The sequence below is a fragment of the Paramormyrops kingsleyae genome, chromosome 15 (genome assembly GCF_048594095.1).
Source record: "Paramormyrops kingsleyae isolate MSU_618 chromosome 15, PKINGS_0.4, whole genome shotgun sequence".
Classification (NCBI taxonomy): domain Eukaryota; kingdom Metazoa; phylum Chordata; class Actinopteri; order Osteoglossiformes; family Mormyridae; genus Paramormyrops; species Paramormyrops kingsleyae.
Window position 1 is genome coordinate 17,727,185 of NC_132811.1, and position 17,647 is coordinate 17,744,831.

Sequence of the window (17,647 nt, forward strand, 5' to 3'; positions counted from 1 at the left end):
CGTTTTGAAAAGAAGACAGATTACGGATTTAGCCAGCGTTTTTTCATGATTATACATTAAGATTTCAGCGAGATATAAACTGAAATAGACGCGAGAAGTACGCTGCATCGCCAACTATGCACTCGACCCCAGAGGGTTAAAGCATGTGAACAGAGCAATATTCGGACCATAAGACGCAGTGACTTTTTCTCCCCTCTTTTGGGGGAGGAAAAGGTGCGTCTTATGGTCCGAAAAATACGGTAGTTGGATTATTTGTCGGATTTACGGTAGTTCGTACTAATTGTAAGCGAACGAAGATAAAGACCATTTAAACTGAGGTACCTTAAATCCTACAAGTTGACCGGCTAAGCAAAAAATCTTGCTTTTTGATATGGGTCCATGGTATTGCACTTCTGTGGCAGATGGAATACATCCGACTCATGTTCAAGATGTTCAATAAACATGTTAAGTGCATATATATTCCCCTTTTTCTTGAGTCGGTTTGCTCATGCAAAATTAAATGTGATTAATATAGATTAAAAATGAATGATATTTAATCATGATTAATCGAAATTAATCCACAGCAACCCTGTGATTAATCTGATTAAAAATTTTAATCGTTTGACAGCACTAATATATATATATATATATATATATATATATATATATATATATATATATATATATATATATATATATATAAAATATACATTTTATTTTATTTTTTTCTTTTGCTTGTTCGGCTCATTTTTCTTTACGGTACGTCTGTTGCTCTCTGCAATATTTATTTTTCTTTGTGTTCCACTATTTGGCCTCTTTTTGACAGTGTGGGTGTCTGCCACTACTCGATCTGTACCACCTGCCTAGTTCTTACCTTACACAGCATATTTGAACATGCATACACCACATTACATTTGCCCATGCATACTTTCTTTCTTTTTTTTATTTTTTATTTGTACACTGTAGAAAAATGGTCAAAACTGGAAATTAAATTGAGTATATTGAAGAACAAACTTTAAAAACTGTCTAAAATGTTACAATTATGTGTGTTATGTTTAGAAACAAGAGTTTTTTATTCAAAACATTCTGGAATTGTTTTCAAATTGTCCTTTATTACCTTTAAACAATTTCTACATCTGGCCATTCATACAGTTGAACGAATATGTGACAATGGGAGGAGTTCCCAGTCATAAAAGAGATCATTTAACACAGCACACAACAGTAGGTGTTCCAAATAGGCAGTTAATTGGGTGCCCTTAGTTTCTTCAAGTAGACTTGGTGGTCTTTCTCTATACAAGCATTTGTAGGGTTAGCTGAGTTTCCTGACATGGCTAAAATTACTGAAATACTCAATGCATTGAGGAAAAGAGTAATAAAATTTCCATTTTTGACCATTTTACTATAGTGTACAAAAATTTTTGGCTACAATGTATGTACCAGTAATGGTGTGAATAAACTGAGTTTTATTATCTGCATGTGTGTGTTTGTGTGGGGTATTATAACTTTTTGCCAAATAATCATTTGGGATTGGTTACTGGTCAGGCAGTGCATGTGCAGTTCTGTTTATGCTTGTGTTTCTGCTAAACTTCATTATTTAACCTCTAATACTGTTATTCAGATTTTACGTGGCCACAAAGCGAAAATACAGTATAGGCCTATTGATCCAAGGTCTACTGCCCCCCCATTTTTGGGAAATAGGACAAAGACTCAGCAGAACTGTGTTTGTTAAAGCAAATCAATGGTGGGATGCAAAACCACTGATTTGTGGGAGTAAAGGAGGGCCCCCCCCACTGCTGCTCTTCTGCTCTGTGCCAAGATTGAATGAGACCACTATGAAAACATTTGTTAATAAAAGTCATGCAAAGCCACAGAGTGGAAATGTGAGCTTGCAGTGAACTCGAGAAGCAGAGGCCTAAGATGCCCTGCACAAACTCCGCCCCTAGGGGCGCTGGTGGCTCTTAAAACCTGTACTGCTTGAGGTGCTAATCCACACATGCTTACATTACTGCCGACTAGGAGTTTATAGTTAAAACAGCAGTCATCTTGTGCAGCGGGGGGAGTCTTTATATGTTTGTAAAACCATAAACGAGGACATGAAATGCTTTTGGTAGCGCTCAAGCATATTAGGATGTTTCCCTTTGATTAGGAATTGCTGTTGTCAGGGCTCATTGTATAGAATGACAGTGTCGGTGTAAATCTGTGCATTTTGTGTGTAAATGAAACGGTGATGGGTGGTGCAGGGCCATACAATGTCTGTATTCCAGTTGCATCTTTCATGAAATCTGAACCTTCACTGGAAGACCATACCACCTAGCTGAAAATACAAGTTATTTCTCAGACCTGATTTTTGCAAAAGAAAAAGTATTGAAAAGCAAAATTTTTAGTACGATAAATGAGAGAAGATTAATTATTCTTCAAAGTTGTTTAAGGATCACGCGGCTGCTTCAGGTTCCAGTCTACATACAATATATAATATTTTTTGCATAACTGTTTAGCTACTTTCACAAGATTCGATATTTGTGTGCCAGATTTTTTTTTCTTTCTGGGCTTAATACAGAAGGGCGTAAGTGTGTACATTTGCATAGTAAATTATAACTGATTCACATGTAATTTTTGTTGTATACCCAGGGATGCTGGAAAATGACTTTCTGTATTTGTTTAATAATCCCTTATGACTAAGGATTAAGTCATCAGAACATACAGTCCTAAGAAAAGCTGTAACATCACTCAACACAGGCGTGTGGGGGGTAAACAAGGTGAACACTAATAACTGTTATAGATGTGCAAGTGAGAGATGCGTTCAGTTTCGGTGACTGGGAATCGAATATACAAAAGAAACGAATGAAATCACAAATATTTGTATAGAGAATTTAGACTGAGTAATCATGTCACCGTTAGGCCCTTGATCTTTCCAAGCAGAGGGAAAGGCATCTACTCAATAAATGTAAAGTGATATCAGACATGTCACTCTGCTACGGCTTGGGGTCTGCTTTGTCGGCCCACCTGCTGATCTGTGGCTAAGAGGCAGCTTAGCTGCAGGACAGCCCTGGCCAAATATTCATCATCCTCCTCTAACTGAAAGCTGATGGCACAGGGTTCTTGAGCATGTCTCTGCTGTCAGTTCTTACACTGTGCTCGTTCTCTTACAGAAGGAATTTGCGGTGCCCCCTCCGCTCCTGTTCCGGAAGCTCAGTAACCCAGACCTGTCGCCATCTGTGGGAAAGACAAAACTGCAGAGGCAGCTGAGCCAGGATGATGGCCGTGCTCGACGAGGGAGCATGGCAAGTGGCCTCACCGGTGAGAGATGGGGGTGATTTGTGCTGACTGCCATCTTACTGTGTACCTGAACACTGATTATATTATTTGTGGAACAAGTGAACACTGATTCTAAAGAAAATCTATAAAAAAAATTGAAGCTTAATGGACAAAAATTGAAATTTGTGGAACAAGGCAGTCTTTTCTTATAGGATATCAGGTGATTGATCCCCAAAGTTTTCATTTCTTATTGGGGGAAAATATAGAGCCATATCCCTGCTCATATTAGGACTTGGGCTAAGAAAGCTGATGGCATGTTCTGTTTTGTCAACAGATTTGCATAATGGACTGCTGTGCGTCATTGCTTGCCTATGAAGGTTTTGCACATCACCCATTAGTGGTGTTATAATTCAGTTTAAGGACAGCTCCATTCACAGCACCTGCAGGATGGGGTTCTCCATAACTGCAGTATGCAGTCATGTCAGCTTCATGGGCACTGAGGGACATCCTTGCCAGCTGTGGCTTCGGCCTGCTTCAGCTTTGTGTCCTTACGTGCAGTCTGTGTGTTTTCAGGTTTTGAGTTCGTTAAACCAGTCTGTTTTGTTTTCAGCTGGAGCCCTGATGACTCTAAGCAGTTAAGTGAAATCCTGGCCAGGATAGAACATGCTCTCATCTTCGCCTGCAGCTCTGGTCCATTAATTCCATCAGAGGCTCATACAGCCTGTTGCACGCAGAGTGCGGAACGAGCCCAGGGGGCCAGAAGCAACTCTTTGTTTATTATCCTGATTTTTAGTTGTTGGCTTGGCGAGCCTCCATGCAGTGAGGAGCCTGCGTGAGAAATGGCGGTTAAAATGCAACCGCTCTGGCCTCTTCCCCCAGGAAAGCAGCTCCTGCCTCTGTCCAGCAGCCTCCACGGCGGAGTCAGCCAGCTGGTTCTGCCGCAGCCTGGCGAGCCCAACAACCTTGTGCGCATGAGGAGTCAGTCGCTGGGCCAATCTGCCCCTGCCCTCACTGCAGGCCTGGTGAGTTCTGCCTCAATTTTGGGGCAGCTGGTGGCACCCCGCTTAAAAGTACATGGGCATGTTACTGCTGATAAGTTCTGTTTTATGCTGAGGAGAAATGGGCTGTGGTCAGATTTTGCCCTAAAAGCACTAGAGGGCATCAGCAGCAGTACTTGGTAGTATATCTAGGGACTGTATGTCCTGATGGCTTAATCCTTGCTCATGTGGTATCCTTACACAAATGGTACAGAAAGAGCATCAAACTGGGGCGGTTGATTTCTTCAGTTGATGTTATATTAAGAGATTTAGTTGCCGTGTTCCAGCACACGCCATGTTAAAGCACAGTCAGGTATATTTCATCAGTAACCCTTAGCTTGTCTCCAGTTGATCTACTTTTGCAGGAACATAATGGTTATGCTTTGGTTGGGTCATCAAGATAGCAGAACTGGCTATATTACATCAGTACCTCCAGTATAAAGGCAGATTTAGTAGGATTGCGTAGAATCTACACCGTTTGTAAGATGTGAGTACAACCTAGTCGTGTAACCTGTGCCCTAGCATGTACCATAACCTGACATGCACATCCCCAGAAATGTAACTACTGGCGTCAGTCTGCAGTGTAGGGTATGTGGCTGTGGTTTGTGGAACAGCACCCCCTCCTGGATTTGTGTTATAATATAAGTTTGGCTTTGTTTCACACTATAGACATTCAATGGGTAGTACATCATTTGGATGAAAAGGTATTAATGGAATATTTTGTGGTTTTGTTTTGAAGGGATGATCCATGCCCAAACAAAAGTACTGCTTCATCGTTGTCATTATCCATTGACAAATGGGATAGTTTAGTTTAATTTAGTAACGTTTAGGGGCTGAAAGACTGCAGAAACTAACTATGCAATTTTAAATGGTTAAAATATGAGATACTTGATAAATGTATGCTCTTCTTCTGACGGATACTGCATAACTGATACCTTACTGCCACCTACTGATTAGAGTTGGGTGATCTGTGGTTAGTGGAACACTAGATGGCAGTATCATTTTGAGATGGAGATTCTCTTCAGACAGTAATGCTGGGTGTATATGAGTAAGTATCTAGATTTATTTTGATAACTTAACCATGCATAAAATTTAAGGGAAATGGTCAGTGGCCCAAAATATAGTATTTGTAATGTGTAAAAATTGTGGAAGTTTGGTGGAAATAAAAATAAACAAAGGAATGTTTTCATCCTGTCATTCAGTGGTTTGACTGCCATAAAAGTGCATCTTTAGGCATTCTGCAGTTTCTGGAAATAACTATGTTATTATGGATTAGTGGGAAAGAACACATGTTTTTCACAAATGGCTTTCTGGGGGCCCATACCGATGCAATGACAGTCATTGGTGATTTTCTCTCTCTTTTTTTTTTTTTTTTTCCTTTCCCATCTCCGTCACAATGGTGTGTCTTGAGTGAGAGAGGATTTGTGCCTGACTTTTGTAAAAGGAATTACTTTGGCTCCATTTGCTTCAGTCCTTATTTTAAGCTTCTGTGATGTAAGGTGACTGACTAAATGTTTCAAAAGCTTGCTTAAGGAAGTTGGGATGTAATGGTTTGGTGATGCTTTTGGTGCATTTCCAAATGCGCAAGGTGATGGTGGTGGGTATGTCAGACAGAAATAAAATAACCCCTAAATGCTGCCGGGAACGTCAGCGTTCCATCTTTGAAATTTCATGTCCTCATTGAAATCCATCCAGCTGCCTGGAGGGAGCTTCATGTGTCGAGGTCAGTATGCTGCCTGTTCACCATTACACTTTGTAATTTCCATTTTATTTCTCTTGCTAATTTTTTATTATTTTTAAAAAATATATATATATCTGGGTTACGCTTGGCAATACAGACAGAAAGGTCAGGCAGCACTCCAAACAAAACAAGCAGCCCCTTCCTGATTTGGGGGTTTCGAGTATTTGTTTGAGTCTTTGTTTGTGCGGCAGCGCGCAGATTCATTCTAAAGGCACGATGAATGCTTGATGAGGGCATTCATCCTGCGTCCTTTGTCGAGCCGCTTGCTGGGAGGAAGCCGGCGGAGTGCAGCTGCCGTGAGCAGGAAGTGGAGAGCACTTACGTGCAGGACGCTGCAGAGATGGAACCGTTCGGCTACATGGAAGCCAGAGACAGTAACGGCGGTTGCTTGTTCATATGCAGAGGAGCACGGGTGGGGGGGAGTGGGCTGGTGGGGGGGAGTGGGCTGGTGGTGGGGATGTGCTCGACTGTCTGTGTTTCATTATGCCTGAGGAAAATGAGCGTTAATGAGAATTCAGAGTTTATGTGGTGAAAGGGCTGCGGGAGATGAAAATTAGAAGAGTACAGGTGTCCTCCCCCCCCCCCCCCCCCCACACACACACACACACACTTTGTTTTGCTTTGATAGTAATGGATCAAATTATGATGGCCAGCCCTTCACGGAATGTCAGTGAACAGCATTGTGCAGCCCTGAAAAGGATTAAGGTTTGAACACCCCAGGGTCTCTGCACTTACTCTTCTTAAAAGCCTTAATAAACACACTGTTCAGTATTAAGGCTCCTGGTCTATTTGGATTCTCCAGTTCTTTGGTCCAGTATTTAGTTTTAAAAAAGATATATAAATAGCAAGGAAACCGTGTCTTAAGTGTACCCTGTACCTAAGCAGTTTTGTTAATTCACATGTCTGTCTGGTTTTCCTCTGTGTCTTTGGAACCATATGGCCCACTGAAATTTTCTTAATTAAAATTTTATAAACGTTGCTAATATAATTATGTGGCATGCAGTCGTCGCTATCACCTTTAATGGAAATTCAAATCACCAGAGACCTAATTTCTTTAAATATGCATGAATTGTGCTATTGCAAATCCAAACACCCTGTCATCCATAAGAACAGGAAATGCAATTGTCATAAATTTTTCTGAATTTTTTTATGTTCAGCTTGACAGATATATGCTTTGCATTTCTTGTCAGTTTGAATTTTGGATCGAGAAATTTGTGCTGTTTGAAAGGCGAGAACTTGAAGCCCCCCGGGTCTAATGTCTTTGAAACAAATGTTGATGTAAATCCGTGAAATAATTCCCACAGTATTCTGCAGGGTTGAACGCACCTGGAGAACAGTAGGTGCCACTATAGAGCATTTTGTGGGAGGCAGACTGAGCCCACAATAGGATGCAGGCCATTACTTTGGGCCCTGCTTGCCACAGGCAATATGAAAAATGGAATAATGCATTTTTATGCACTATATTCTTTGAAATGTTGAGTAAAGATATTATAAATATTTACTTCTGGAACCCTTAGATTACACAGCTCAGTAGGCTATTGCAAACCTGTCTTGGGGGGCAGGTTTTCCTTCTGTGTGGCAGTGTGTGCTCCCTGTGTGCAACACCCCTTGAGCTGTCAGATGGGGTGCATTTTTAAGTGACTCCTCACTTAAGTGTCTCCCCATCTCGCCCTGGACACCTGGGTTCCCCAATTCCGGTTCTTGAGGGCCGGTCCACAACACAGTTTGAACAGGAAAATCTGTAGACTGGCCCTGAAGGACAGCTGAATGCTGTGAGCGAGTCTTGTGTCCCTCCTTTGATGGCATTTTCCCCGCCAGTTGAATCTTCTTGACAGACTTCACCTTGGTCTTGGCTGAGAAGGAGACATCATTGTTTCTGAAAGCTCTTCTGTTCTTTTGCCTCGGTGTAGCCTGAACTTGGCTGGAACACGGACATTTAGATAGCCGATTTGCCTTCTTTTTTTTATACTGGTTGGATAGTGTAAACAGAAGTATTTCTCATAACATGACACCTCGAGAAGCGGTGCGGATAGGTGCTGTCTGTCTAAATGTGATGGATCCAGTGTGTTGATGCTGCAGGTCAGCTTCCTACCTCGTACTACATGCAGCCTTTGCTTGGTTCCCCGCAGGGTTGCATACTTCAAGCAACATGTGCTCTAATGAGCTCTTCCCACAGGCACAGGTTCAGACCAGGCATCTGCCTCAGAAATACATTGATGATCAGCTTTGTAGGGCTGCCGCGATTAGTCAACGTAGTCAATGGCGTCTGCTGAAAACGCATCAGCATCAATATTTTAAATCGATGCTTCGTTTTTTATTTTAATAAAATTACCTTTATGATTCAATTCATTATAACAAATGTTTTCCTTTCATATCATAGTGTAATTATGGGAGTAGTTCAAATTATCACCAAATAAAAAGGTGGTGTTGCATTGTGCGCTATGCATGAGCAGCGGAAGAGAGAAACACACAGGCGCTATTTTAGATTGCCAGAAAAGGCAAAACCACTGTGTTGTCTATTAAATTACCATTACTACTGAGCTTTGATATCTTTTGTCTTTGTAGCTGCTAAATACCGTCTTTATTAAAGCTGTAAAGTTGTCTGTCTGCTGCATTAGAATCTCCATTGAATAAGTGTTTCTGAAAATGTTTAGGCCAAAATCTGTGCTTATTCTACGTTGATTGATTTGTATGCATTGGACTTGCTGGGACCAGTGTCATTATTGTCAACTAAAACGAAAATGGACGCTAAATAAAATCATTCGTGAACTGAAATAAAAATGAAAACTTTAATCTGCAAAAAGTACCACCTCATTACCAACATTTTTTTTACCTTGCCTAACTACAGTATCTCCTCCTTTTAAAAGATGTTGCGGCTGCTAATCTGTCCCTTCTTCATCGCGACTTCAGGGCTTGTGGCTTGTGTTGTTAATGGCGTGCTCCACTGACTTAATTTATTAAGCATGAAGATACGCCAAATCTGTACAGATTACTAACTTTTGGGCATCACAATATGCATCTCATTAATATTTTTAGCCGGATCACTAATCTGCTTTTCAAATTGTGGGTGAAAATAATGTTTATATAGTGCTGAAAATCCAGTGTACTATCTAAAGCTCTGCAATGGCATAGTCTGTCGTCGTCAAAATAAAACTTAGTCAAATTGTTTTTCTGGAGGGAAAATTAATCATTTTGATTAATCGACCAATCGATAAAATAGATTAATCTATTGAAAAATAGCCGTTAGTGACAGCCCTACAACAAAGAGATGCAAAATGTTTCGATTTCAGTTCATGCTCATCGGGAGTCTCTTTTTAGTGTTTGACTATTCATAAGCCATAGGACCGTTTTCTTGTATACCTAAGAAAAGGCCCCACTATAAGTCTCAGTTGTGCATCTTTGGTTCACCTCCATGGGCTAAAAAAAATCCTGCAGTTTTTAATTGAACTGCATAAATTAAGCAAGCTGAATAATTAATTATGCTGCATGCACCTTCTTTGACTACTTATGGCTTTTTTGGTGCTCATTTGTGTGCAGTCTTTATAAATTCAGATAAGCCTCCTCTATTGACTGACTTTTCCATTTCGGGGAGAGAGAGAGACGTAGTTGTATGTGATCAGATTAAAATGTCGTCTTCTTTCCATTGTCATTCTTACGCCTTTTCAGATTGGGCCATGGTAGGTTTCCTCGCAGAACAGTGCAAGTGTACTGTGATTGGCTGACTCCAGCAGTTTTCTTGTATGGATGTTTCATGCCGGTCCTGTGCTAATTGAGGAACGTTTCTGTGGTGTTTTCTCCTTCCCTCTTCCTTTAGGGTTCCCCCATAGGGTTCTACTAGGGTTTTGAGATGTGGCAACGACCCATCATGCCCTTGGAAGCCGTGCTCCGTCAAGTCCTGATACCAATTAAGATAGCGTTCGGGTGAGCTCACTTAGAACATGCCTTCAGGCTGCTCGCTTTTCTGCGCTAATTGGCTGCTGTGATTGGACTCTACTTGCATGATTTTTAAGGAACTACAAGACATGAAATGAGGTTGAGTTCTAGTTTGGGGGGGGGGGGGGAGGTAGTTGGGGACTAGGAGGGGCTTATTACGTATAGCAATTCAAGGCTTTTTTGTCACGTTTTTCAAGAACAGTGAAATACTGACATGCATGTTAACCTTTACACATACAGAGAACAATAAGCAATAACTGTAAACACAAAATCTGTAGTCTGTGCACCATTGCAACATAAGACAAATGTGGCAGCAGTAGTTTGTGAGAGAATAGTAATATTACTATTAAAGTTCACTGTCCCTGAATCTTGGTGTTCTGGGCTTTATCTTCTTGAACTGCTTATCAGAAGAATGGGGGAAGCAAAGTGGCCATGCACCTCCTTTAGGAGGTGATCTGCTTTTTGGAAGCAGCGTGTGACATTGATGTCCTCAACTGCTAAGGGCCTATGATGCTCTGTGCTGCTTCCACTGCTCTCCGTAGTGCTTTATAGTCCAGTGCTGAGCACGTTTCACAATTGCTGTGTTTATGTAGAGAGGACCTGTTGCCTGTTTGTAGATGATGTGCAGGCAAGGATGTCAACATTGTGGTTGCATGGGTTGGAAGGTAAATGAAACTACCTTCCTCCTCTCCAGTGTTTAAAAACACACACACACAGATTTGCTCCTACGAAATGCGTTTTATTTTCCTTTATTGACTACATTAGGGGAAGATGCTATTTTACTGACTCTTCAAAGGAGGATTTTTCACCATAAGATTAACTTTTGATATTTAAATAATTATAGGCATCTTATTTTGGTATAAAATCACATTAAGCTGTATCCTGTGGGTTTCTTGATGCCGTTTTGATTTGCAGACATATCCAGCCATTACCAATTTAAACCCATGGCTTTCCAAATGAAGTTAAATGTGCTTATGGCTGTATCTGGCACCGTGGTCTAACCCAGTGTTTCTGTCGTCAACGCAGACGAAATACAGCATCCGATTGACATGAGAACCAAGAGTGTCCGAAGACCACGAATGCTGGTGTAGCTAGAATTCCTGCCTGAGCAATTAATAGCATTCATTAGAGGAATGCTTTCTATATGCAAAACCATAGAGTATCTGGCTAAAAAGAGTAAAACACTTAAGTCTCTACCATACCCAAACCAGAGTGGCTAATTAGGGTATATTCTTAATGGCCATCGACTTAATGGCCTCGGAATGTTATTGGCATGCTTAATGCAAGTCCCCAGCCAGCTGCTAAACTGAAGGGGAAAGAAAGAGTTCTGATTGCTCTTATATTAATGTATAATTTTTACTGCCTTTAATGAACAAGCTGTTTTGAAAATAAGCACTTAAAGGACAAAAGATGCTTTACTGTGTTTTATTGCACTTGTTTGTAGCACAATGTATGCCCAGGGACTCATTAAACATTTAAAGCTTTTAAATATGTTAACATGTTAGCTGGGTATTCAAAATACTATGTCGCTTAGTATGGCTGAACGATGTCAAATCGTGATATAATCACAATACGTATGTGTGCAATAATCATCTGGGCTTTAGGCAACGGGTATAAAAATTTGCCCATTCTACTTTCTGGTATTATACAGGTGTTTACTTACGCCAATAATTTGAGAAGCAGATTAGCAGTATCTCTGAAATATTAATGATATGCATATTGTGATCCAAAAGATCCAAAAGTTGACAATCAGTAGTGTGGCTTCATTTTAAGCTCTGGTGATTATTGTGCGTGCGCCTTATAGACGCAGTGTGATATTGTGCTGTCCTATGAGGTAAAGCCATAATTTCGGTGCTGTACATCCACAGCATTGAACGAGGGTGGCAGATTGGGCAGAATCTTTGTATCTGACCACATAAGAAGATGTAGTATCAAGAACTTGAGGTGAAGTTTGCCTAATGGTACCAGTGCTGGCTAGAGGATGCCACTCTCATCCCCTGTGTAACAGTATCCCTCCCCAATCTGGGACATAAATTTAGGTATTTTGTGCACTGAGTACTAGGGGGTTCGCTTGTCCAGTTACAGAAATCGAGCCTACTGGATGATCTTCCTGCCTTTTCTTCTGAATGTGGACAGAAAGAGGTGCACTGGGCCAGCTGGGCAGTTTAGCACACATGCAGTCACAGCATAATTCTTGCTATTGGCTCTGCTGTTTCAATCCAGCTCAGTATACCCAGGTGTTCCTTCAATAATGTGCGCTGTTGGTTTTTTGGGTTTGTCGAATCTTGAATAAAACATCTTATGTCCTTGGCCAGAGAGACACATCTAATAGCCTACCGCCATGTTCTGTAAAAATGCCCAGGGGAGGGACCTTACTGTTCAGACCATCTGTCTGCAGCCGAAGGAGGTTGGGGGTTGGAGGGCGTTGGAGGAGAGGTTGAGCTGCGAGGAGAAAACATTCATGGTTGCAGGCAGTGCCGTGCTTTTGGCCAGCGGCTGTCCATCTGAATTAATAATCCGCCAACATCAGAAATGCACAGCAGTTTTACGAATTGGGGGGCCTCTGGTGTTACGGAGGCCCAAGATTGGAAGGTATGGCTGGTTATACACTCATTGTCCCCCTCCCCCCACCACAAAAAAGCTGTCTGCTTCTGGATCTGTGATAGTTCGCTATAATTGTGACTACAGGCACCTTTCACTTTCACTAAAAAAGCGAAAAAGAATTATGAGAGCTTGTTGTTATCGCTGCTGCTGTCCTGCTTCAGCATCCCCGGTGCTTTTTACTGATTGTGTCCGTGGGGAGTTGGTCTGTTACATTAATCTGTCACGTTTAATTTGCATTCTTGCAACAGAGGCATTACACAATGCTGGGCAGAGATTTTTCAGGCGAAATCCAATAACAGGCTTTAAAAAAAAAATGCATGAACTCATTACATTTTGAAAATGATTTTTCTTCTGTAGTGTAATTCTAATGAAACTACAACCTGAGTGTATTATCAAGAGTAAATGCCAGTGGATGGATTGCTGTCAAATGCAAGGCTTAGTTTCTTGGCTCACCTTGAGTGACTAGTCAGTTCGTCATTTTGAAAGCTGAACACACAAGGTTGTTTCAAGCCCAGCTGAAATGCCGGATTGCAGTGTTTCTGCGCCTGGCGGGATGGGGGAGAGGCTGGATGAAAGGTTCCCATGTTCAGCACTCGTGGAGCCCCCCGCAGATAGATGAAGAGCAAAATCGGTCATAAGGTGTAAGTGTGTGGAACGGGTTCCCGCCTCCTTGTCCAGAATGTGCGGTCAAGGTGCCGCTCCTGTTATTTGTCCATGGAATACAAATGGCGGCAAAGAATGTAAGGTTTCCTTGGCAACAGTCACAGATGTTGTTAATGTCAGGTTCTTTAGAAGAGATTCACTCATATGTGTGTGATCTGTGTGTATATATACCTATTTGTGTCAGTGAGAGTGCTGGTACTCTTAATCAGACATGAATTGTTTTGCTGTTATGGACGGTGGAGATTTCGCCACAGAAATACATCATACGTCAACTTGTTTCTCTAACTCAGACCATAAAATTGAGGTTTATTTGACTGTGTGATGCTGTGTTTGCTGAAAATGCAGCATATATTAAAGGTCCAAAAGGTATCGGCAAACCAAGACCTGGGGAAGCAGATTCTGTGCTTGCGGTTTACTCTCCTCCACTATTATAGTGCTGAGGAGTGTTATCTCTACGCCTGTCTCCCCACCCCCAATCACACACACACACATATAAAGTGTGTGTGTATATTTCCCCCACCCCATATTCTTCTATATAGCTTTTGAGTTTAGATGGTTTCACATCTGGGAATTCTCTGGATTTAATCACGGTCATTGGGGTACACCAGCAGTGGCCAGTCTTATCCACAAAGAGCTGGTGTATATGCATGTTTTTGGGGTAACCTTTCAGTCAGATGTTCAAACCCAGGTGTGCGGACTCTTCGGTTAATCAGTCCTCTAATTAGTAATATAATTAGGGAGGTGCAGCGAAAACGTGCATACACAGCGGCCTATTCTGGACAAGACTGGCCACCCCTGGGGTACGGTCTACCATTTATGGTGTGTCCATGTTTGTTTAGCTGCAGCGTTATCTCTGTATAGGGAAGATGGGACATTGTGATGTTGTGTGGTCAGTGGTAGTGTAGAATTGGGATGCGTCCACAGTGGGTGGAAGAGCAGTGGTTCAGTTCTGTTGATACTGATACGGATGCAGTGACAGGCATTTACCTCACAGCCACCGACTGATAATGGCTGTATAGTGCGGGAGACACAATGTGAATACCACATCAGCCTGTGTGCGCGTTTCCCAGTCACATGTACTCTGGTTTGTTCTATACTGTTTCACTGAATAATCTGATATCAATTGCATTGAGATGGTGGTTTTTCCCCCTCATTACTTTTATTTGCTCTTCATTTCCTGGGTCTCCTTGCCTTGTTGACTTCGGCTCCCTGGATACTTTCTGACCTGTGCTCTGCAGGAAGCCCTGCACCCAACAGCCCCTTTTCCCTGTGGCGCAGCGCAAGCCACATAAATGTAAAATTGCACTTCCTGTCGTCCTGCCATTCAGTTTCACGGCTCTGAAGCTAGTGACACTTTCAATTTGCACCTGAAGGAAGTGGCAGTGGATTCTGTCACTTGGTGTGTACATCTCTTCAGAGTGGGGGTGTTTACTCGGAGGAGCGTTGCTTGTGTGGGCATTGAGCTGGTTAAACTGCGTGGATTTTTGTATGTGGCCCCATCTCAGAAGCATGCAGCTCCCCTGCCATGGTTGTAATTTGGTACTACAGACTGTCCCTGACTTATCACCTGTATGACTTATGACCCTTTGCATACTAGTAGGGATGCTCATTTTGACCGTTTAACCGTTAACCGAAATAATTAATTTTGACCGAATATTACTATCAGTTAAACGGTTTAAAATGTTTTTATATATATTTTAATTATTAGTAGTAGTATGAAGTTTTGTGGCATCTCAGCTGAAGATCGCTTTTCACGTTCAAAATACAGTGGGTTTGAATCTGCGACTGTGATTACAGGCACACAGGCTTAGCCGCCTGAGCCATGAACACAGGTACGAGCTTTGCTGCTGAAAATGGAAACATTGGCGCAAAGCTTCAGCGGCAGAGACGTATCCGTGTGCTATATTGTAGCCGATCAGTGTAAACACTACCCAGACATGTGCTCTTGTTTTATTTCGGTCACAATGGGCGTATTCACATATTTCTTTATCCAATACTAACTGTCGAATTATCATGTTATCATGCGAATAGCGCAATTTGCAAGTGGGAAGGCGATCAGAGCTGCTTCGAGACGCAGACGCTTAAGTCAGTCACTCTTGTTCTTTCTATTCCTATCACGAAGCTATAAAAATATATTTAGTTTCTACCTATTATATATATTTGAAAAGTAGACCGTCCAAGGTTTCTGAGAGTGTTTTTTAAATGTGTATATGATAAAACCTCGCAGAGTTGTCGGTTGGGAAAATTAATCGAAATGAGCATCCCTACATACTAGCTTTAAAAAATCATGTATTTAAAAAAAATTTTTTGGACGATTGTACTCCCGACAGCGCTAACTCTACCTAGTGCACGCTCCGTGCTGTACCGTAGTTATCACAGAATGGTACAGTTTATGGTATAATTGGTAATTAAAAAATGAGAAATTACAATCATGTACAAAATTTTCTAAAAAAACTGTTGACTATTGCAGTGGTATTACTTGACCACACTTCTCAGTTTTCTTTCATAACCAAACCAAAAGTCATTGTCTACCATACATGTAGACTTACACTATTTTAAGTTAAATACTGAAACACGTTTTTCATACCTTAAAATTACAAAATTATTATGTTACGTATAACCCAACTAGCTTTTTAGAAGCCTGGAAACCTGATTTTTCCACGTGAGTAGCTGGTACTCTGTACTATACATACCAGTTTTGACATACAAATGGTCAGTCAGAACCGAACCCAGTCGTAAATCTGAGACTACAGTATCTGTACTTTATCTGGCCAAAACCTTAATCACAAATCAGAAAAAGACAATACCCCTCAAAGGAGGAATCTAGTTAAACGTTTAATTGTCAGTTAATTTATTTGAAATTGTTATATCTGCTACTAGCAATACCTCAGGTTAAACCAATATGTCCTGTCAAATTTTTAAAACTGAATCCATTGCTTGTGTGTACCTCTCCTTGTGCTGAAAATCTTTCTCCTAACCGCATGTTCTTTTACAAGGAAATTTTACGGTCCATCAATTACGGTCCTACCGTTTGAGTTTATTAGTGAAGCGTTTGAAACCCAGTATTTGAGGGAGAGAACTTTATTAAAAGAGGAGGTGAGTGCCCAGGCATCTGTGCACCTTTATCAGGGGACCCTGATGAGGACCTACAGTACCATTGCTACTTCCTGATCATGGGAAGCTGCAGAATCCTTTATCGCTGTAAAGACATGTGGCCCTGTTGAAGGAACAAACCTTCACTATGAAATCTGTATCGTGAGTGAGGGCGTGTCAGGTTTTCTTTATTCTTTAGTAGGCCTGTCTTTTGTTTCCTGGCCTCAGCATAATGTCTGCCATCCGTCACGCTAAAAGGGTGAAGTCAGCCACCAGGCCACCCTGCATCCCGCGGGGAGTCTGCAGTCGGACTTTGTGTCCTCTCAGCGGCCCATCCCTCAGTCTGGCACATGGCCCCAGGGCCGGTCACACATCCGTGCACATGCAAAACACACAGCAATGATGAAGCCTAGAGGGGTAAGTGCGCACTGCAATTTGGACCAGCCTGTCAAAGACATCCACCCCCACGCCATTCCGTGCCGATTTCACTGTGGCACGTGCATCTGGGGTGTCTGACCTCACGCAGCCAGACTGTTCCCGCGTCATCTGTACGTTATCGATTGCGGGGCTTGCGAGTCCCTCGCCTGCACGCCTCTGAGTGCTTCTTAGATGCAGCGAGCATCATGTTACAGTAAATCCATCACAAGCTCACCGTACGCTATTGATCGTTGGTGTCCTCATTGATCATTATTGAATTGACATTACACTGATGCACTTCAATTAAGTGCATATATGCCTGGATTTTTTTCTTTGCTGCTCTTAAACCTTCTTAGACATGCTGAGCTTCTATTACAGGGTATCTGGTTCTGTTGTGGTTGTTATCCTTACTGTAACTTTATATCCAGGCAGAGCTCTGACCCATTCTTAGGGGCCTCTGAAGAAGCAGAGAGAAACCTGTGTGGTCGAAGCCTTTGTTTGGAAGGCTGCTGAACTGAGGTTGGCCTTGTAGCTGAAAACCCAGGCTCGGCTGACATGCCACCCCCTTTGTTGTAAGCTCTGTGGTTTTGGGCTCTGCAGGGGCTGCTCTGTTTGCCGTGAAGCCTGCTGGGGGCCCAAGGCAGTGACAGCTGTGATGTCGCTTTTGTTTCACGGCTGTTAAACTAGCTGCAGAAAACAGCACATTATTTCAACTTGAGATACAGTATGTACAGTGGGCTGTAAACATTACTTACTTGGAGTTTAACAGTCAGTATTATTAATCCACATGTCTCCAGCAGGAGATGCATCCTTCCTCCCCCTGTTTCTCGGTGGCACTCTAGGCCTGGCTCTCCGGTGCTGTAAGCTGGGCTCAGAGCTGGGTGAAGCGCCTTGCCAGCTGCTGCCACCAGTTAGCTTTCATGTG

The 17,647-nt window shown here is 42.0% G+C and overlaps 1 protein-coding gene across 6 annotated transcripts in view; it reads left to right on the forward strand.

Moving 5' to 3' along the window:
• The window catches only part of mast2 (microtubule associated serine/threonine kinase 2), a 106,045-nt gene that overhangs the window by 26,014 nt on the left and 62,384 nt on the right, over positions 1–17,647 (forward strand). For all 6 annotated transcript variants that reach the window (XM_023794686.2, XM_023794688.2, XM_023794689.2 and 3 more), the window contains exons 2-3: positions 3,129–3,276; positions 4,114–4,256. In XM_023794686.2, the coding sequence (XP_023650454.1) occupies positions 3,129–3,276; positions 4,114–4,256 (291 nt within the window). The remainder of the gene's footprint in view (positions 1–3,128; positions 3,277–4,113; positions 4,257–17,647) is intronic.